Source organism: Thalassophryne amazonica, chromosome 4 (assembly GCF_902500255.1).
Source record: "Thalassophryne amazonica chromosome 4, fThaAma1.1, whole genome shotgun sequence".
NCBI classification, from domain to species: domain Eukaryota; kingdom Metazoa; phylum Chordata; class Actinopteri; order Batrachoidiformes; family Batrachoididae; genus Thalassophryne; species Thalassophryne amazonica.
Window position 1 is genome coordinate 57,560,692 of NC_047106.1, and position 22,451 is coordinate 57,583,142.

The 22,451-nt window shown below is 42.8% G+C and overlaps 1 protein-coding gene across 4 annotated transcripts in view; it reads right to left on the reverse strand.

The window, feature by feature from the left end:
* The window catches only part of git1 (G protein-coupled receptor kinase interacting ArfGAP 1), a 79,529-nt gene that overhangs the window by 29,828 nt on the left and 27,250 nt on the right, over positions 1-22,451 (reverse strand). For all 4 annotated transcript variants that reach the window (XM_034167934.1, XM_034167935.1, XM_034167933.1 and 1 more), the window contains 5 exons: positions 18,117-18,189; positions 14,621-14,718; positions 12,884-12,995; positions 9,075-9,199; positions 1,085-1,237 (listed from right to left, as the gene is read on the reverse strand). In XM_034167934.1, the coding sequence (XP_034023825.1) occupies positions 1,085-1,237; positions 9,075-9,199; positions 12,884-12,995; positions 14,621-14,718; positions 18,117-18,189 (561 nt within the window). The remainder of the gene's footprint in view (positions 1-1,084; positions 1,238-9,074; positions 9,200-12,883; positions 12,996-14,620; positions 14,719-18,116; positions 18,190-22,451) is intronic.

The following is a 22,451-nucleotide window of genomic DNA, read 5'->3' on the forward strand; positions in this document are numbered from 1 at the left end:
ACCGCCGCGACGCGCGAAGCCTCCGCTCCTCTTTCCATGACAAAAACTCCTGTAACAGTGGAATCTGCTGTTCATTTCCAAACTGGACGCTGTATTTTATCCGGGATGTCATCTGGCTAGCACAGGAATTGTGAAAAGACGTGGACATCAGCACTTTTTCGGCACATTGAGACACGTGCGGAGGAATTCCACGCGGCGCGGCGGTGCCGCATGGCGCAAAGCAACGCCGTGATGAAGCCTCACAGGACATGTTCTGGCATGTCCAGGCACATCCACAATTTCTCGGATAATCACTCGATGGAAAAACCACTGACAGCTGTCTGAACGCCATCTCAAAGCCGTCCTGTGAGACCAAAACGGAGGTGGTTTTGTCTCGCTCCAGTAGCGAATCCATCGTGACGCACGAAGCCTCCGCTCAGCTTTCCATGACAAAATCTCTTGTTAAAAGTGAAATCTGCTGGAAAATGGTTGATGTCCAGCTCTTGTGATAACCGGAGAAATTGCACACGATGGTCACGGATCCATACAGCCATCCGTTTAGAAATGAAATGGTCTCTCAGCCTGTCGATGGCGGCTTCGGAGCGCAGCGCACCACCAGTCGCTCTGGGCCGTCCTTAAAGCGACAGTAACACTCCGTAATCTCTTTGAAGCCCATAAAATTTTCACCAAAAACCATATAAATTTCTCGAATGGTGTCCACTTTGATGTCCTTCACAGTTTCTGAAAAAATTTTGATCAAGCAAAGCGGCAGTCTCTGAGCCATTCCTAAACAATGAAAAAAACGACAAGAGGGGTGGACCACTCCTCACTCAAAGCCTGCTCACAGGCGAATGACGCAACCGACAGGCGTGAAAAAACTCACGCATGCGCACGAAGGTTCAAGCTTGGCTGACGCAATCACACGTGATTCAAATCCATATGGTTTTTTGAAAAAAATAATAAGGTCGGATACTTTTCTAATAGACCTCGTACGGGGGGGTTTTTCCCCCTCAAGAGACATTTTTTGACAGGTATGACTTACACTCCGGAAAACGGTAATTTATCCGATTTCATAGTCATTTCATTCTGCCTCCACTCTCCCTACCTCCTTCTGGAGCCGTCGCAACTCTTCACTCAGATTGTTGTTGACCTTCATCAGCTGTTGAACTTTGGCTTCTGAGGAGGCAAGCGCTTTCTTCACCTCCAGGTACTCCTGCAGGGTAATGGGGCCATCTGACAAGTCTGATGAGTCCATACTCTGAATGAATAAGATATACAATTAAGGCCAAAAATATTCAGATACTGTCAGTTATTTGTTGTTGTTTTTACAAAATAGACATTTTCAGCTTTAATTTGTGAGCATTTATGTGTAAATAGTGAATGGACCACATTTATAAAGCGCTTTCCCATCTGAAGTGGGGACACAAAGTGCTTTACAACAATGCCTCACATTCACCCATTCTCCATCTATCCCACGCACACACAGGAAGCAACTTTGTATGATGGATCTTGCTCAAGGGACCTTAGTGATTTTCCGGTCTGACAGGGCTTTGTACCAGGAAACATCTGGCCACATGTTCTTCGTTAACCCAGTGAATGTGAATTATTGCATTTTTACTTGGTCTTCCATTTTAAGTTTATTTCAGGCAAATGGACAATTAGCCAGTGACATATTTCATGACTATGTGTGTACCAGCTCCTCAATTAATTTACAATTGAGCACATCAAGTCTACAGCTGATTACAAGTGTCACACGTCCATTTGGAATCTTCTGTTACCAACTTTTAAATTTAATTTAGCCAATGAATCTGTCCATATATAGACTGAAAAACAAAAAAACAAAACAGAGGGGAAAAAGAAGTTGTGGCTAAAACCAATATTTATTCTGAAAATAAATAAAAAAAATTTAGCTCAAAACAGAAAAATTGAAAGACATCAATTGTCATTGTTGTGGCAATCCTTGTCCAGTGGTGAGGAAGATCGTCTCAATTGATTCCTGGATGAGATGGTGGATGTGAGTGAAGAGGACCAGTCTTGACATGCACTGTTTCTGACAGGCGCTGTGACTAAAAAGATTAATCCTGGTTTTGAGTATATTTCTTATTGTTACATGGGAAACAAGGTACCAGTAGATTCAGTCGATTCTCACAAAACCAACAAGACCAAGCATTCATGATATACACACTCTTAAGGCTATGAAATTGGGCTATTAGTAAAAAAAAAAGTAGAAAAGGGGGTGTTCACAATAATAGTCGCATCTGCTGTTGACACTACGAACTCATATTATTATGTTCAAACTACTTTTTTTTTAGCAATCCTTTAGTTGTATAACCACAGTTTTTCATGACTTCTTCACATCTGCGAGGCATTGTTGAAACAACCATTTCAAGGGCATGTCCTCTTCAGCATAAGGCAACATGACCTCAAGTACTTTGACATATCCAAACTGATCCATGATACCTGGTATGTGTTATACTCGTATAGGTCCAACACCATAGTAGGACAAACATGCCCATATCATGATGCTTGCACCACCATGCTTCACTGTCTTCACTGTGAACTGTGGCTTGAATTCAGAGTTTGGGGGTCATCTCACAAACTGTCTGCGGCCCTTGGACCCAAAAAGAACAATTTTACTCTCATCAGTCCACAAAATATTCCTCCATTTCTCTTTAGGTCAGTTGATGTGTTCTTGGGCAAATTGTAACCTCTTCTGCACGTCTTTAATTTAACAGAGGGACTTTGTGGGGGACTCTTGCAAATAAATTAGCTTCACACAGGCGTCTTCTAACTGTCACAGCACTTACAGGTAACTCCAGACTGTCTTTGATCATCCTGGAGCTTATCAATGGGTGAGCCTTTGCCATTCTGATTATTCTTCTATTCATTTTGATGGTTGTTTTCCGTTTTCTTCCACGCGTCTGTGTTTTTTGTCCATTTTAAAGCATTGGAGATCATTGTAGATGAACAACCTATAATTTTTTTGCACCTGTGTGTAAGTTTTCCCCTCTCCAATCAACTTTTTAATCAAACCACGCTGTTCTTCTGAACAATGTCTTGAACGTCCCATTTTCCTCAGGCTTTCAAAGAGAAAAGCATGTTCAACAGGTGCTGGCTTCATCCTTAAATAGGAGACACCTGATTCACACCTGTTTGTTCCACACTCACTGACTGAATGCCACACTACTATTATTGTGAACACCCCCTTTTCTACTTTTTTTACTAATAGCCCAATTTCATAGCCTTAAGAGTGTGCATATCATGAATGTTTGGTCTTGTTGGATTTGTGAGAATCTACTGAATCTACTGGTACCTTGTTTCCCATGTAACAATAAGAAATATACTCAAAACCTGGATTAATCTTTTTAGTCACATAGCACTACTATTATTCTGAACACTACTGTATGTGGTTGCTGTGAGACACTTGTGTCAGTCAGGATCTTGCTCTCTCTCCTCTGTGTTGTTTGTCCGCATTTCCACTCTTGTGCAGATCATTACTCACCAGGTGGCTCGGTCCCTTACTTATTCTTCCCAGGTCTTCCAGTTAAGGGAGCAGCTCTGTTGTGCTTCAGAAGGTCCTTTAGTGTTTCTTCTGCCCTCCTCTTCCCTTTGCCCAGCTGGGAGCAGAAGATCTGGTTGAGAAGTCGACCGTCATCCATTCTAACAACGAGACCGACCCACTGAAGCTGGTTCTAGATAATGACACACTTTGCTCTGGAGCTCGTCTTCAGCCAGGATGCTAATCTTGGTATGGTAGTCGCCCCCACATGATGCAGAGGATACTCTTCAGGCAGCGATGGTGGAATCTCTTGAGAGTTTTCAGGTGGCGGTGGTAGGTCATGCAGGTCTCAGATCCAGACAGTAAGGTTGGCATAACAACAGATTTGTAGACGAGGACTTTTATCTGGTACAGAAGGTCTGTGTTGTTGAAAACACAGGTGTGAAGCCAGCCGAAAGCAGTTCCTGCACACTTGAGCCAGTGGTGGATCTCATCATTTATGCCTGCGTTTGATGACAAATGGCTGCCTAGGTATGGAAAGTAGGTCACGTTTTCAAAGACCTGTCCGTGCAGTTCCTCAGCTTTCAGTCAGCTCAGGTTGAAGCGCTTTCCATCCATTCTGTACATGATGTCAATTAATGGTGGCACATTTTCAATGATCAGGTGGACCACTGTTGCAACGAGGATGTTGAAGAGCAGTGGGGGGAATGACAGTCCTGCTCTACTTGACTGAACACTGAAGGCTTCAGTTTTTGTGCCATTTATCAGAACTGTGGCAGCCATGTCATTGTGGAGAAGCCTCAGGATCTTGATGAATTTCTCCGGACAGCCCGTTTTGCCCAGGATCTTCCACAGAAACAGGCATGACACACTGTCAAAGACCTTTGTCATTAAATAGAAGCCATTCATAACAGTTGGCCAGATGAAGAATAGCTTCCAGAACTTAGTTATCCATACCAATCCAGGGAAGACATAACTAGAGTCAATAGCAAAACCAAAATTATTTTTAAGCCTCAAAACAGCACAATGGTCACATTACAATTTGCCAAAATGAAGCATCTTACAAAGCCCGCACAGTTGTAAAGCAGCCGATAAACAGATGAGGGAAGGTGATCTTATACCAGAATGATGGAATAAAAAAGGTTCTATATAAAGTAAAGCGCTCCTCATTATAATTACTGTCTACATCTGTGAAACATTTTGGAGGTAGTGATATGGCGTGGACATACATGGCTGCCAATGAAACAAGTTGTCTCATATTTAGGGATAATGCAACAGTGGTCAAAAGCATCAGGATGAACAATAAAGCAATGTGATCTACTATATTACCAGCTTATGTTCAGCTAAAATGCTTCAAAATGTAAAACTTCAGCCAAATGATTCAAAGCTCACCCAGGAAAACATCTGGGATAAGAACAGTTTATTACTGTTTGACAGGAAAACTGCTGGCTTTTGGGAGCAGTCTCTACAGACAGTAAAGCCTCAGTTTTCACTCAACGTCCAATCCGCCCCCTATTTCCTGTGACACAGCGGGAGCTCAAACACATTTCGACACTACTACCTAAAACAAACATTAAAAATATGTCCATTTTGGGTTTATAACTAACCATCTTTGGTATTCTGCTAAATTGTACACCCACTTGTTTTAAGTAGGCTGTGTACACACTTTATTTCATTTAGAACTTCATTTAGTTCTGTGCAAAAGTTTTAGGCATGTCTAATGTGCTTAAAACTTGCAACAACAATAAAGCGATAATTCCTGCATCTTATGTAAAATAATAATAATAATAAAATCTGGTTATATTTATTCTGTATTTTTACAGTATTTTATTATTGGGTTTCCAGCAACTGTGTCTCTCAGAGACAAAGATTTGTATTAACCTCAGAACAAACCAACAAAAACAACTGATCAAAAACCTCCTTTGTGGTCATAATTGTTTCTAATTGTTAAAATGGAGGCAGGGTCCATTTAATAGGTTTACTTAAGAATTTAACAATTACCATAATACACCCTATGTTTTGGACTATAGATTGTATTTTGTTTTTTTTTACTTGTTTGGTTGGTCCTGGAACTTATACATCAAAATACTGCATTATTATCTACAGCACAGACATGGCAGTGGCTACATGTGTGACAAGCTGCTTCTATATACTGGTCTGAATAAGGTGCCATCTGATCCACACTCCAGAGCAGAAAGTGACTGTCATGCACCATGAAGCAGGATGCCTACCACCATAAAGCAAGACAATGATCCGAATTATCATTGTCTAAGATCTGAATGAAGACATGCTAGGTATTACATAATGAGTGAATTTACTAAATCATGCTTGAATAAAGAGAGGGTACAACTTTTATATGCGCTTGCATAAAGACTGGGAGTAGCCATTTTACTCAACACTCAACTTGGTTACACTTTGTTGGACAGCTGGAGTACAAGAAGAAGGACAGCTAGGCCAAAGTAAAGCTAACTATGTTTTAAAAAGGTATGAAGTAAGCCATTCCATCACAGGTTACTTCCTAGCCAAGGCCGGTACCCATTTTAGAGCTGGGTGGACTGAGATAACGCAGATAGATTTAGGCCCAATCCCAATACCCTCCCTTTGCCGTAATACTTGGCCTTTTCTCTTCATTTTGAGTGCACACGCGTGCGTGCGCGCACACACACACACACACACACACACACACACTACATTAGCTTGGGACTCCGACGAAGGCAGTCGCATCTACTCCACTCTCCCTTATCTCTGCTTTAACCTTCAAGTCCCTACTTCACCGGTCTGTGAATTCCTCAAATTATATTGGATAGTGGTTCTATTGGACTACTATTGGATTGATCAGCTGGTCTCTGAACGCTATTGACACCATCTTTTCTACAAGAAGGTCAGGACCTGGGGATCCTACCTGCCCAGATGGAATGCATCCTCCGGGCTATGTTCTTGACTCCTGGGGGTCTTGGCGTATTGCATGCTTGGCGCCTTTCCCCGTTGAGGACGTCGATGATTTATTCATATTTGGTCTTATGGTAGCAGGACTGGTACTTTCTGGCTTATGTGCTGCCCTGATCTATCGGACAATTGGCAACATGGTGGCATCAAGAACCACGGCCCCTCGCTTGTCCATCATGATTAATGAGGTGGGCAAGGCATTGCATTCTAAGACTGCGATGACTCTTGAACTCAGACGCAAGTCGGATGACATCTTGGAGCAGATGTGCGCCTTGCAGTTGAAGTTGAAGATTTCAGAGGCCTGGGAATATTCTTAATTCATAATTCGGAATATTCTAAATTCATAATTGGGATTTGGCTGTTCAAGTGGAACTGTAAAAAGTGTTCTCACTGCTCAAACCGCAACACGGCAGGCTTATCAAGCCTGGAGGACAAATTGCCCGACTGTTTTCCTCCAGAGGAATGTCTTCAGGTCTTGGTGATTATTTGGCTCCTTCTTATCTCAACCCACAAAGTCAAACTGTTTTTCATATGACTGAAGCATGCTCCACTACCTAAGTGTGAATTGTAGACTGACGCAACTTTTGTATGTTTCTATCCTCTTCATTACACATTTTTGGCCAGATGTGACTCATACTCCAGTGCAGCATATAGTCTGAAAAATATGGTACATTTCAGTCAACTGACCATTTGTTGTAACTCGTGCCTCTTGAAATAAGAAAGTCCTCAAGAAGCATATTTTGGATTAAGCTGTGTTTACTTTGACATTCAAAATCAAATCAAATCAATTTTATTTATACAGCGCCAAATCACAACAAACAGTTGCCCCAAGGCGCTTTATATTGTAAAGCAAAGCCATACAATAATTACGGGAAAAACCCCAATGGTCAAAACGACCCCCTGTGAGCAAGCACTTGGCGACAGTGGGAAGGAAAAACTCCCTTTTAACAGGAAGAAACCTCCAGCAGAACCAGGCTCAGGGAGGGGCAGTCTTCTGCTGGGACTGGTTGGGGCTGAGGGAAAGAACCAGGAAAAAGACATGCTGTGGAGGGGAGCAGAGATCAATCACTAATGATTAAATGCAGAGTGGTGCATACAGAGCAAAAAGGGAAAGAAACACTCAGTGCATCATGGGAACCCCCCAGCAGTCTAAGTCTATAGCAGTATAACTAAGGGATGGTTCAGGGTCACCTGATCCAGCCCTAACTATAAGCTTTAGCAAAAAGGAAGGTTTTAAGCCTAATCTTAAAAGTAGAGAGGGTGTCTGTCTCCCTCATCCGAAGTGGGAGCTGGTTCCACAGGAGAGGAGCCTGAAAGCTGAAGGCTCTGCCTCCCATTCTACTCTTAAAAACTCTAGGAACTACAAGTTAGCCTGCAGTCTGAAAGCGAAGCGCTCTATTGGGGTGATATGGTACTATGAGGTCCCTAAGATAAGATGGGACCTGATTATTCAAAACCTTATAAGTAAGAAGAAGAATTTTAAATTCTATTCTAGAATTAACAGGAAGCCAATATGGGTGAAATATGCTCTCTCCTTCTAGTCCCCGTCAGTACTCTAGCTGCAGCATTCTGAATTAACTGAAGGCTTTTCAGGGAACTTTTAGGACAACCTGATAATAATGAATTACAATAGTCCAGCCTAGAGGAAATAAATGCATGAATTAGTTTTTCAGCATCACTCTGAGACAAGACCTTTCTAATTTTAGAGATATTGCGCAAATGCAAAAAAGCAGTCCTACATATTTGCTTAATATGCACATTGAAGGACATATCCTGATCAAAAATGACTCCAAGATTTCTCACAGTATTACTAGAGGTCAGGGTAATGCCATCCAGAGTAAGGATCTGGTTAGACACGTTTCTAAGATTTGTGGGGCCAAGTACAAGTTTTATCTGAGTTTAAAAGCAAGAAATTAGAGGTCATCCATGTCTTTATGTCTGTAAGACAATCCTGCAGTTTAGCTAATTGGTGTGTGTCCTCTGGCTTCATGGATAGATAAAGCTGAGTATCATCTGCGTAACAATGAAAATTTAAGCAATGCTGTCTAATAATACTGCCTAAGGGAAGCATGTATAAAGTGAATAAAATTGGTCCTAGCACAGAACCTTGTGGAACTCCATAATTAACCTTAGTCTGTGAAGAAGATTCCCCATTTACATTGAGATGACTATCATGACTTCTACACCACCTTTCTTCTTTCCGTCTTGTTGAATCTTCTCTCCCACTACTCACTTTCCCTCCCTTTGTGAACAATGCCTCTCTGACTGGGAGCCAGAATAATCTGTGATGTCACTCAGAAGATATGTGGCAGCATGTTCTATGACCACTCCCTGCAATGTATGCTGGGACATGATTTCTTTAAATGTGAAAAGATTGAAGGCTTTGTTAGCTGATGCTAAGCTGTTTATTATTATATTTATTAGATTGTTATAAATGGATCAAGAGTGAATGGTTGATCATTTGTGCACCTTAGTATAGCTCTTAAATACTGGAAAAAGTACTACAGTGTTAAAATATGCAGAGTTATAAGAATTCACGAGATGCCACCTTGCCAAAAATGTAGCATTGTATTCTAGGCTGCAAACTATGTGAGAAATGTGCAAGCAGCAAGAACTAAACATTTTCCTGCACTCTATTTGGGTATTATACCTTTGCACGGTTGCTACGCTGTGTGCTGTTGTTGTTCTGAGTAGTCAGCTCACTGTCTGTGTCTTCGTCGGATGCCACACTGTCATAATCGTGTTGGTCATCATCTATGCCCAGGTCCAATGGGTCTGGAAAAAAAAAGCAAGAATCACCCTAATGTATTTACTTTGTAAATAGTAAACATCTTTTTTTCCCCCTCCGTCTTGGCGATGAAACGACAATAATGAAGAACAAGATTAGTAACCAGATTCATCGAACTAACATATTTCATTGGGAGCCTCTAACTCATCTTAATATACTAACAAGTCCTTAACAAAAGCAAGATGTCTATGCAAATACGAGGTCTGCGAGAAAAATAACGTACCTTTTTATTTCTTTCAAAAACTATATGGATTTGAATCACGTGCAATTACATCAGCCAACCTTGAACCCTCGTGCGCATGCGTGAGTTTTGTCAAGTCTGTCGGTTACGTCATTCGCCTGTGGGCAGGCTTTCAGTGAGGAGTGGTCCACCCCCTTCTTCGGAATTCCTTTGTCTGACTTCTTCCTGAGAGACTGGCGCTTTGCTTTATCAAAATGTTTTCAGAACTTGTGAGGCAGATCGAAGTGGATACCATTCGAGAAATTCAGCTGGTTTTCGGTGAAAATTTTAACGACTGATGAGAGATTATGGAGTCTTACTGTCGCTTTAAGGACTTCCCACGGAGCAGGACGTCGCGCAGCGCTCCGAGGCTCCGTCGTCAGCCTGTTTCGAGCTGAAAACCTCCAAATTTAAGCCTCTGTTGACCCAGGACGTCGTGAGAGAACAGAGGAGTTTCAGAAGAGCTCGGGATCAGCAGTTTATCCGGACATTCCACTGTTAAAGGAGATTTTGTAATGAAAGACGTGCGGATGGATTGGTGTGTTGGCAGGCAGCCGGCGCGGCGCGCCGCCACAGGAAAAACACCTCCGTGTTGATAACCATTTGTAAAAACCAGGCGGCTTTTGATGGGTTTCAGTAGAGTGAGTATCTGAGAAATTGTTACACAGCTGGACATGTTCCAACTTGTCCTTAAGGCTTCAAACGGAGGTGTTTTTCCTGTGGCGGCGCGCTGCGCCGGCTGCCTGCTGACACGCCAATCCGTCCGCACGTCTTTCATTACAAAATCTCCTTTAACAGTGGAATGTCCGGATAAACTGCTGATCCCGACCTCTTCTGAAAGTTCTCTGTTCTCTCACGACGTCCTGGGTCAACAGAGGCTTAAATTTGGAGGTTTTCAGCTCGAAACAGGCTGACAACGGCACCTCGGAGTGCTGCGCGACTTCCCGCTCTGTGGGAAGTCCTTAAAGCGACAGTAAGACTCCATAATCTCTCATCAGCCGTTTAAATTTTCACCGAAAACCATCTGAATTTCTCGAAAGGTGTCCACTTCGATTTGCCTCACAGGTTCTGAAAAAATTTTGATAAAGCAAAGCGCCAGTCTCTCAGGAAGAAGTCAGACAAAGGAATTCCGACAAGGGGGGTGGACCACTCCTCACTCAAAGCCTGCCCACAGACAAATGATGTGACCGACAGGCGTGAAAAAATTCTCGCATGCCCACGAGGGTTCAAGCTTGTCTGATGTAATCGCACATGATTCAAATCCATATAGTTTTTGAAAAAAATAAAAAGGTCCGATACTTTTCTCACAGACCTCGTATATGAAGGTAAATAAACCCCTGATAGCACAGTTTAAGTGCCAAAAAACACATTAAAGCTAAATCTGAAGTGTATAATACATGCCATATCTGGCACAGGCTGTACCAAGATGAGAAACGTGAAGGTAAGAATCCCTCACCTCGACTTATCTCACTCACCCACAATGTTCACTGGCACTCCTGTACAGCCTATAGGACAACTGCAAACTCCTGACAGAGCTGCCAGGACCTTCATCTTAATGCTTGCCATCTATTTCAAAGATTGTCCTTTGTGTTGGAAAAATCACATTTCATGCTCTTAATACTAGTTTAGAACAGGTTCTTTGAAAATTAGTCTAGCCAGCTGACAGCAGCATACGAGGTCTGTTAGAAAAGTATCGGACCTTTTTATTTTTTGCAAAAACCATATGGATTTGAATCACATGTGACTGCATCAGCCAAGCTTGAACCTTTGTGCGCAAGCTTGAGTTTTTTCACACCTGTCGGTTGCGTCATTCGCCTGTGAGCAGGCTTTGTGTGAGCAGTGGTCCATCCCTCTCGTCGGATTTTTATTGCGAATAAAATGTCTGAATGATTTGGAGCTTTGCTGCATCAAGTTTTTCCAGAAACTGTGAGAGACCTCCAGGTGGACATCATTCGGAAAATTCAGATGGCTTTCAGCGATGATTTTATTGGGATTACACAGATTAAGGAGTGCTCCAGCCGGTTTAAAGACTGCCCACAGCGCCTGAGAGCGTGGCGCACTCCGAGCGCCGATCGACAGGCTGAAACCCCGCTCAAACAATCAGATCATTTCCAACGTGAAGGCTTTGTTGATCCGGGACGTCGTCTGACTTCCACAAAAAAGGCAGAAGGCGTGGGCATCAGCACTTTTTCGGCACATTCCACTGTTACAGGAGTTTTTTTCATGGAAAGAGGAGCGGAGGAATGTGCCACGGTGCCGCCCATGGCGCGGCACAAAACCACCTCCGTGTTGGTCTCAAAGGACACCTTTCAGATGGCTTTCGGTGGCTTTTGAGTTGTGTGACTATCCGAGAAATTGTGGATGACCTGGACATGCCAGAACATGTCCTGTGAGGCTTCATCACGGTGTTGCTTTGCGCCATGCGGAAACGTCCTGACGCGCGGAATTCCTCCGCACGTCTGTCTCAAAGTGCTGATGTCCACGTCTTCCGCAATTTCTGTGTTAGTCAGACGGCGTCCCGGATCAACACAGTGTCCAGTTTGGAAATGAATGGCATATTCCACTGTTACAGGAGTTTTTGTCATGGAAAGAGGAGCGGAGGAATTCCGCGCGTCGCGGTGCAGCCGCATGGCGCAAAGCAACGCCGTGATGAAGCCTCACAGGACATGTTCTGGCATGTCCAGGTCATCCACAATTTCTCGGATAGTCACATGACTGAAAAGCCACCGAAAGCCATCTGAAAGCCGTCCTGTGAGACCAACACTGAGGTGGTTTTGTCCCACGCCATGAGCGGCACGATGGCACATTCCTCTGCTCCTCCTTCCATGAAAAAAAACTCCTGTAACAGTGGAATGTGCCAAAAAAGTGCTGATGACCATGCCTTCTGCCATTTTTATGGAAGTCAGACGACGTCCCAGATCAACAAAGCTTCACGTTGGAAATTATCTGGTTGTTTGAGCGGGGTTTCAGCCTGTCGATCGGCGCTCGGAGTGCGCCGAGCTCTCAGACGCTGTGGGCGGTCTTTAAACCGGCTGGAGCACTCCTTAATCTGTGTAATCCCCATTAAATCGTCGCTGAAAGCCATCTGAATTTTCCGAATGGTGTCCACCTGGAGGTCTCTCACAGTTTCTGGAAATATTTGATGCAGCAAAGCTCCAAATCGTTCAGACATTTTATTTGCAAAAAAAATCCGACGAGAGGGGTGGACCACTGCTCACACAAAGCCTGCTCACAGGCGAATGACGCAACCGACAGGCGCGTGAAAAAACTCACGCATGCGCATGAAGGTTCAAGCTTGGCTGATGTAATCACACGTGATTCAAATCCATATGGTTTTTGCAAAAAATAAAAAGGTCCGATACTTTTCTAACAGACCTCGTACATTATACCTTTGCAGGTTTTACATATGACATTGCCCTGTATATCAAACCCATTCACCCTACAATCTCACCAGTAGGGCTGCTGAGACCTTTTCCCTGCTGCCTCCTTTTGGCATCACTCAAAATGTCGATGATGAGTGTGGCAAACTCCCGTGCATTGAAACGCGCCAGCTTCTGTCGTCCCTGTAGACAGGGAGAAAAAGAAAGAGAAATAGCATGCATTCAATAAAATATAAAGAAATGAAGTTTTTTTTATGAGCTACATGCTCGGAATATAGTCAGAGTTTGGTATAAATTTGTTCTATGGTCTAGATTTTGACTGTGCCATACTAACCAGTAGAACAGGCTTCAACATCATCAGCCTGCACAAGCAAATCATTTGAAAAAAAGTGAAAATACATTGCTTTGTTTTGCAAAAAAAAGTCAGACAGATGTATGACAAACAAAAGACTAGTGAAATGTCCATTTTCTGGACATTGTCCAGACTTGAATGATAATTTGAAAACTGTTAGGAGACAGTGGCTGTAATCTATTCTACCACCTCAAATCAAAACTTTGGAGTACGAGAAATGCAAAACAATGTATCTGCTACCAATGTCAGGTAAATGGTCAAGCAGAGATGAGGAGAAAGAAAGCTACCTCTGCAAATAAGGTCAGTTTTGTTTTCATTTTGTGCATCTTGGTTGTTAGTTTATTTAATCAACCTGAAGTTACTTGAGAAAAGGTACTGGATATTTGTTTTTGTTTTTGTTTTTTTGTTTTTTTGCAGTGCTATATGAAATATGTTATAGTAATTCACTTAAGAATACTATCAAAGCTGCCATAGAGTTCCAGTACAAGTGCTTTACTACTTGTATTTACAGTGAAATTTTAAGAAAAATTAACATACCGTGATATATACAGTTACCGTTTGTCCTTCAAATTACATAAATTATAGGCCATACCGTTCCGCCCGACTGTAAACTACACAAATATTATCCACACAACAGCCAGTGGTTCCCAGCCTGTAAAGATTGCTGTATTAAGTGATCACAAGCTACGGAAAAACATCATCATACCAAACTCTTATGCATACGCTCAAACATAAATTTTCTGTATTAATTCAAACATGTAAAAACAATCATACTATTGACACACTTACTGTCAGTTAGCATCCTGCCAAGAAAACAAACATTTCTGATTTCATCCAAGTACAACAATATGCAGAAATGGGATAAAACACAGTGTGCTGTCCACAGCACTGCACGATGAAAAATAAGAAGTGTGTGTGTGTATTTACAACCACAAACAGCCGTTCCTGACCACAGTCAGCTGTCCAATCAGGGCAGAGCAAACGTGGCAATGTGGGTGTTTTCTGTGCCAGTAATTTTATATATATATATATATATATATATATATATATATATATATATATATAAAATGAAATACATAAAGAATGAACTATGTAGGAGAAGGACCGATAGATTTCCATCAGGCACAAAAACTAAGTACAGAGAACAGGGGGAAAATAGGCACAGATTAGTTATGTCTTTCTCTCACAGCTGAAGAACCTCCCTGGGTAACTCACACACTCTCAGCCTGTTCACAACCTGGTGAACCACACACGCTGTCAAAACTATGATGTCACGCACACACAGCTGTGTGTTTATGGGAATGTTCTTACATCTGCTTTCTCTCACGGCTATCTTGTTTAAGCATAATCTACAAATAGGCAAAACAATCTGCATCTTGAAAAAGGGCAATGTTCTATCTGGAGAATGTGTGCAGCATGCCACTGCATGCATGCATTTGTGTGCACGTGTGTTTACCTGGTTACGTGTGGCAGAGTATTCGGGATTGACTGGTAGGAAAGGCACTGCGCTGCGTTCTGTTACCAGGGTGCTGTGGTTCTGGGTTGTCAGCCACACTGCAGACAGGAACATAAACGTGAGCCTGTGTTTAAACAACGAGGTCTCGGCTGGAGCGCAGGCAGCTCAACACACATTAGACCTGCCCACACAAACACAATCGCACAAGTCATAAACTGCAGATCTTAAAAACTAAATTGCTGCTCCCGTGACACACCAGAGCGGTCTGGGCATAAAGTTCGTGAGCTGATGACTGTCTTTCCTACTTACCTGCAGGGCTTCTGTTGGAAAGCAAAATGTGACTGTGGCTGCTACCAAGAGGAAAGGAAGGGAAGAGATGGAAAAAGCAGAGGACAGAGGGCAAAAAACAGGCTAAGGAGGTGGAGAGTGTGACTCTTCCAGAGGCACTTCCTCACTTAGTATTCTCCTCCTCCTTTACCCACTCAATTTTTCCTTCTCTCCGATCCCCATGTCCATCACACTGGCTCTGCTCTCACCACTTCTCCTCCCCCTTTCTTATCTCAAGTGTGGCATCCAGAGCAGTCAGCTGTTCTTCCCAGCCCTTCTTCTTCCCTTCCACAAACATTTACATTACACATTAATAAATGTTTTTTATGGATGTACTGATGCACTCAAGTCATGATTCGATACGATTCAGGCGTCTGAGTTCACCATATGATTTTTTTTTTTTAAATAGGATATTCTGCAGAACAATTATGACTGAAAAATCTTCCTTGATTTTTGTAAAATGTGCAAAGCAACATGTCTTCTCCAAAGTGCAACAGAAATTATATATGGTTTTAAATAACACAAATAAAAATGGGATTTTTGAAACACATCAGACGTAAATCGAAATATAATATGCTGCCACATCACTGACTTTAGAAATTAAAAAGTATGTCCTTCCCAATTACTTCATTTTTGTCATTTCTGACTATTTGAACTACTACATTTAACATTACAAATACTAAGTCATAGATGCACAATATCTACTATGTAATATCCAGCATTCTACTACTTTGAAAAACAATATTCATGACCCTGAAATCGTTTTTCACATTTAGCAAATTATTTCTGCAAAATTACATAAATATAAATGGTATGCTTACTGTATTATAGCCCTTTGGTTCAAAAGCATCAAGTGATAAAAAGGCACACCCTGATTGGCTATTGATTCTGGCCATTTAAGGTCAGGAGAAAATGAAGGATATATCTCTTTGCATTTGGATAACTTTGGAATTTCACATTAGAAGTATCACATTAAAATATCACCTAAATCACCGAGCTACACAGCGCTGGAATTCAATGTGTCCTTTTTGTGAAAGCGATACATTAAAGCTGCGTTTCACACAGCCTGGATTTAGCTTGACATTCCAATTTAAAACTAACTTCACCTCGGGTTCTGGTGCGTGCAAGTGAAAGAGCATCATGATTCTTTTTTTTTCCTCAACCGATTTTAATCTTGACAAATTTAGCATTTTTCTTAATCAATTTTCAATGCATTATGCATCGTTCCAACCTTGACAGTCTTAGTTTTCAAGAAAGTTGACATCTTAATCCCAGTGTCCACAAAGTACTTTTTCCTAGGCGCCAGTCTTTTCAGTTGCATGAAATGAAAAGGGAGCATATGCAGCCACCACAAGAAGCAGGGGGGGGTGCACCTATCGTATTTCGTCAGAGTGGTCCACTTTTTCTGTATGCCCACTCAGAGCACTTTAATGCCTGGTTCACACGCCAAGATAATTATGCCGATTTCTGACCTGATCTTCCCCTTCCGACAATCTTAAGAATGCCCCAACTATCGTGATGGCTCGAAAGAAACCTTATCAGATATCCCAGCGTGTGTGGTGTCCCCCGACCACAAATGAGCACACAACCTGCTGAATGTGACGTGTAGTCAAATCAGAAAGCGAGATGACGGACCCACGGAGTGAAATCCAAAATCAAAACAGCTGTTCAAAATCAAAGCAGCACCAGAAAGTCCAGTGGTCACGCTGTCTCCACTCCTTTAAACACCTTTTCTTTTTGTTTCAGTTTTTCTGTTAGAAATAGTCCACAAACTATCTCCACTGCTTCTTCCTCATCCACCATGTTTGTTTACTCTGAAGTCACATTTAATCCCGAGAGATTTTGCGAGATTTTCTGTCTGACCTGTGAATGCTCGTGTTTGAAATCTGTTTGTGTCTGGTGTGTTGTCTTTATCATGTGGCTGCACACCACACACTGTACGACCAAAACTGTTAGATCTATGATCCTTTATCTCCATGTGTGTGGTCTCTCAGGTATTAAAAACCTACAGACAATTTTAAAATATTGCAGTGTGAACCAAGCATAAGTTGAAAATCACTCAACTTTTCAGAGGGGTGCCATGACAAGACTGTAGTGCCAGTTCAGGCAAACAAGATGAGAATTATTTTTGCTGATTTGTCACTCAAAATCTCTCACAATAGACGAAAAGAGTCACCTGTGATAGAAGATTGAACAGACGCTTGGTTTTATTCTCAAGGTGAGCATGTTTTACCACCATACATTACAAGCCAACTGTTAGCTGTTTATTGTTGTCACAGGAACAACTTATTCAGAGAGTAGCGACAACTGAGAACATGGCGCCGTTTTGGGGCCAATTGTGCTGGACTACTGAACAAACCTTTTATGTTTTCAACATTTTTTTTTTATCAGTTAACCACATACAACACATCCAGGTGCAAGAATTATCAAAATAAATATAGTTAAGCTATCAAATTTAGAATGTATGATGATTTATTTAATTAATTTAAAGCGTGATTTATGCTTCTGCAACTCTGTCATGACGTTGACGTGCGTGACAGTTTTACAGTTCTCCCCGTAGCTGGATTATGTTTTATTCTGGACTAATTTGACCCTCAACAAGCTTTTCTTTCTACAATCATCACCTCCAATTCAAAGATAAGGTGTACAATTTCCTCAAGGCTGACTTTATTTTCCAAAATTTTACTTCTGTTCAGATCTGAAGGGAAACTGTACATCTTGAAGCTCTTGTTGTGTCTATTTGTGCATCCAAATGAACAACAACCCAGCATTTTCAGCGAATAAATAAATAAACAAGCTGGATGTACATGAAGATAGATCAACAACGAATGCTATTTTGGCCCCAAGATAGCATCACGAGTCACGTGACTGTTCTTTTTTCCAACTCGTCATGTCGCTACTCTCTGTATAAAGGGACCCTAATGAGGAGTGCCCCACTCCCACCCCACTGAAAACACAAATTGCTGGGAGGAAAAATTTTGTTGGCACTCCCTCGGCACCTTTCCGCCAGAAAAACAAAAAACAAAAACAAGAAGAAAAAAAAAAAGAAGCTATACGGACACAGGGCCTTATGTGCATAAACACGGGCTACAAGGTGCACAAATATTGATATAAATTGACACAAATGTCCACGACACAGAAAACAAGTGATGAAAGAAATGGGGCCCACCTGCATCATTCTCTCTGCGATCCACCTCATCATAGACGTCCATCGCTAGCTCCTCAAACAGACGGTTGTTCAGCTGTCACAAACACACAACAACAAAACAATTTGATCCCAGACACAGTTAAGTAATTATATTAAACCATTCTCATCATGAGTGCACTAAAAGAATGTTTTTCCTCACAACAAAGCACGGGGGGGGGGTGATGGTCGAGTGGTTAAAGTGTTGGGCAAGAGACCAGAAGATCATCGGTTCAAATCCCCGCCTGACTGGAAAATCACTAAGGGCCCTTGGGCAACCTCTTTAATCCCCTATTGCTCCCGGTGTATAGTAAGCGCCTTGTATGGCAGCACCCTGACATCGGGGTGAATGTGAGGCATAATTGTAAAGCGCTTTGAGCATCTGATGCAGATGGAAAAGCGCTATATAAATGCAGTCCATTTATAACAAAGCAGATGTAAAAGTCAAAGACAATTAAAAATCTTTGACAAAGTTACCACCCACTCCACCATACAAGTTGCTTGCATGTATTATATGCTGGTTTTAGTAAATCTGTTGTCATCAAATGCCTTAATTAGCAAACTGGTCAACCTGTGGACATGTAACTTACCTTTTTTTTTTTTGTCTGGGGAGGGGATTGCTGTTTAAGGTCCAGTTACATCCCCCAGGGGTCATAATACATTTTTTTAACCTACTTGCACTGGTGCTAGTAACAAAAAAAAAATTACTTGCACCAAAAAATTTACTTGCACAACCAGAAGTCAGTCTTATATCAACCTTAAAACTCCTCCTCTGATGTGTCAGACTCTTAATTCCTCTCTGGGGAGAGTTTGCCGCTGCTGCTCTCCCCTCAGTTTTTTTTTTTTCCCATGTGCGTGTGCGAATGAATCGTCTGTGAAGATTATTTATTTATTAACTACACAGATATATAATAAAACAAATGGTGAATGGTTTATAACACAATTATGACAGAGTTTCAGGGGAGAGAGAGCGAAGAACTACAGAGCCCTGGAAGTGTCATCGCAAAATGTTTTGCATGTGGAGAGAATGTGCGCACATTTTATTATAATGTGCGCACGTTTTAAGCATCGTTTGAGTAAAACAGGGGCACAATCTACTTAAACGTGGCCAAAATTTGTAAAACGTGCACTCAATATTGTCTTGACACATAAATGTTGGCTATTAGCCAACAAAACAGCAGACAGTGTAATACATTTCCCCATTAGAAATGGATCTGGTCAGAGTGTATCATCATGGTTTGGATGCACAAGGACATATAGAGAACTCCAGCTGCCCAGCATGGCATCATCTGGAGTTTAAGCACACTAAAAAGGATGCTGATGGCGAAGTGTCGTGAGGATGACAATTTAGGTCATATTATGAAGTCATTTTGAACGAAAGGAAAACGTGCGCACGTTTTATTAATTCATGGGCACGATTAAAGGAAAACGTGCACACGAATTATCATGGCCAGGAAAACATGCGCACGTTTTATTAATTTGAGAGCACGTTTTATTCATTCATGGGCTCAATTAAAGGAAAACGTGCGCAGAAATTATCATGGCCAGAAAAAAAAAAAAAAAAAAAATCACTTTAAGTGACGTCTCCTGGGTTCCATAAAGGGACTGCAGCGGCAGCCACTTTTTTTTTTTCACGTGCGCACGAACTAATCGTCCGTGAAGATAATTTTATTAACTACACAGATGTATAATAAAACAAATAGTGACTGGTTTATAACACAACGATGACAGAGTTTGAGGGGGAGAGAGAGAAAGGAACCGCAGCCAGCCAGTTTTTTTTCTTTTCTTTGTTTACATGTGCGCGTGCGAACACAACAAATGGAGCACAGCAACTCGCTTCATGTGTGTGAGTCATAAAACGCAGGGAAGACGAAGACAACACACTGGAAATTGTTTTTTTTTCCTCATTTATTCCGTTACTGGTTCATTCTACTGGTGCTTATATTGGCCTCTCTTCATTGGCTCCCTGTTAATTCCAGAATAGAATTTAAAATTCTTCTTCTTACTTATAAGGTTTTGAATAATCAGGTCCCATCTTATCTTAGGGACCTCTTAGTACCATATCACCCCAATAGAGCGCTTCGCTCTCAGACTGCAGGCTTACTTGTAGTTCCTAGGGTTTGTAAGAGTAGAATGGGAGGCAGAGCCTTCAGCTTTCAGGCTCCTCTCCTGTGGAACCAGCTCCCAATTCAGATTAGGGAGACAGACATCCTCTCTACTTTTAAGATTAAGCTTAAAACTTTCCTTTTCGAAAAAGCTTATAGTTAGGGCTGGATCAGGTGACCCTGAACCATCCCTTAGTTATGCTGCTATAGACTTAGACTGCTGGGGGGTTTCCCATGATGCACCCAGTGTTTCTTTTTGCTCTGTATGCACCACTCTGCTTTTAATCATTGGTGATTGATCTCTGCTCTCTTCCACAGCATGTCTTTTTCCTGATTCTCTCCCCTCAGCCCCAACCAGTCCCAGCAGAAGACTGCCCCTCCCTGAGCCTGGTTCTGCTGGAGGTTTCTTCCTGTTAAGAGAGTTTTTCCTTCCCACTGTCGCCAAGTGCTTGCTCATAGGGGGTCGTTTTGACCATTGGGGTTTTTCTGTAATTATTGTGTGGCTTTTGTGTTTTGGTGCTATATAAATAAAATTGATTTGATTTGATATACAAATCAATATATAAGGTCTATTCCAGAGTATTGGAGAGGAGAATTTGACCAATGGTCGAACCTCGGATTGAGGAGGAGCAGTGTGGTTTTCGTCCTGGTCGCAGCACACTGGACAAGCTCTACACGCTCCATCGGGTGCTCGAGGGTTCATGGGAGTTCGGCCAACCAGTCCACATGTGTTTTGTGGATGTGGAGAAGGCGTTCGACCGTGTCCCTCGGGGCACCCTGTGGGGAGTGTTCCAGGAGTACGGCGTCCGGGGTCCTTTGCTAAGGGCTATCCAGTCCCTGTATGACCGCAGCAGGAGCTTGGTTCGCATTGCCGGTAGTAAGTCAAACCTGTATCCAGTGCATGTTGGCCTCCGCCAGGGCTGCCCTTTGTCACCAGTTCTGTTCATTATTTTTATGGACAGAATTTCTAGGCGCAGCTAGGGTGTAGAGGGGGTCTGGTTTGGGAACCACAGAATCTCGTCTCTGCTGTTTGCGGACGATGTGGTTATGTTGGCTTCGTCAAATCAGGACCTTCAGCGTGCACTGGGGCGGTTTGCAGCTGAGTGTGAGGCGTCCGGGATGAAAATCAGCACCTCCAAATCCGAGGCCATGGTTCTCGACCGGAAAAAGGTGCTTTGCCCTCTTCAGGTCGGTGGAGTGTCCTTGCCTCAAGTGGAGGAGTTTAAGTATCTCGGGGTCTTGTTCACGAGTGAGGGACGGATGGAGCATGAGATCGATAGACGGATCGGTGCAGCGTCTGCAGTGATGCGGTCGCTGTATCGGACCGTCGTGGTGAAGAGAGAGCTGAGTAGGGGGGCAAAGCTCTCGATTTACCGATCGATCTACGTTCCGATCCTCACCTATGGTCATGAGATTTGGCTCATGACCGAAAGAACGAGATCGCGGGTACAAGTGGCCGAGATGAGTTTCCTCCGCAGGGTGGCTGGGCGCTCCCTTAGAGATAGGGTGAGGAGCTCGGTCACTCGGGAGGAGCTCGGAGTCGAGCCGCTGCTCCTCCACGTCGAAAGGAGTCAGTTGAGGTGGCTAAGGCATCTTTTCCGGATGCCCCCTGGACGCCTCGCTGGAGAGGTGTTCCGGGCACGTCCCACTGGGAGGAGGCCCTGGGGAAGACCCAGGACACGCTGGAAGGATTACATCTCTCGGCTGGCTTGGGAACGCCTTGGGGTTCCCCCGGAGGAGCTGGGGGAGGTGTGTGTGGATCGGGAGGTCTGGGCGGCTTTGCTTGAGCTGCTGCCCCCGCGACCAGACTCCGGATAAAGCGGAAGAAAATGGATGGATGGATGATTTGATATACGAGGTCTGTCAATAAAGTAACGGTCCTTTTTATTTTTTCAAAAACTATATGGATTTCATTCATATGTTTTTACGTCAGACATGCTTGAACCCTTGTGCGCATGCGTGAGTTTTTCCACGCCTGTCGGTGACGTCATTCGCCTGTGAGCACGCCTTGGGAAGGAGTGGTCCCGCCCCCTCGTCGGATTTTCGCGCGTAAAGACCGATTCGCTTTGGAAGCGAGACAAAGGAACACCTCCGTTTCGGCGTGTCAGAGGACAAGTTTGGACATGTCCAGCTCTCCACAATTTCACTGATACTTACTAGACTGGTAATCATTGAAAGCCGAGATAGACATGTCCATGTCTGAGACGCCCAGGAC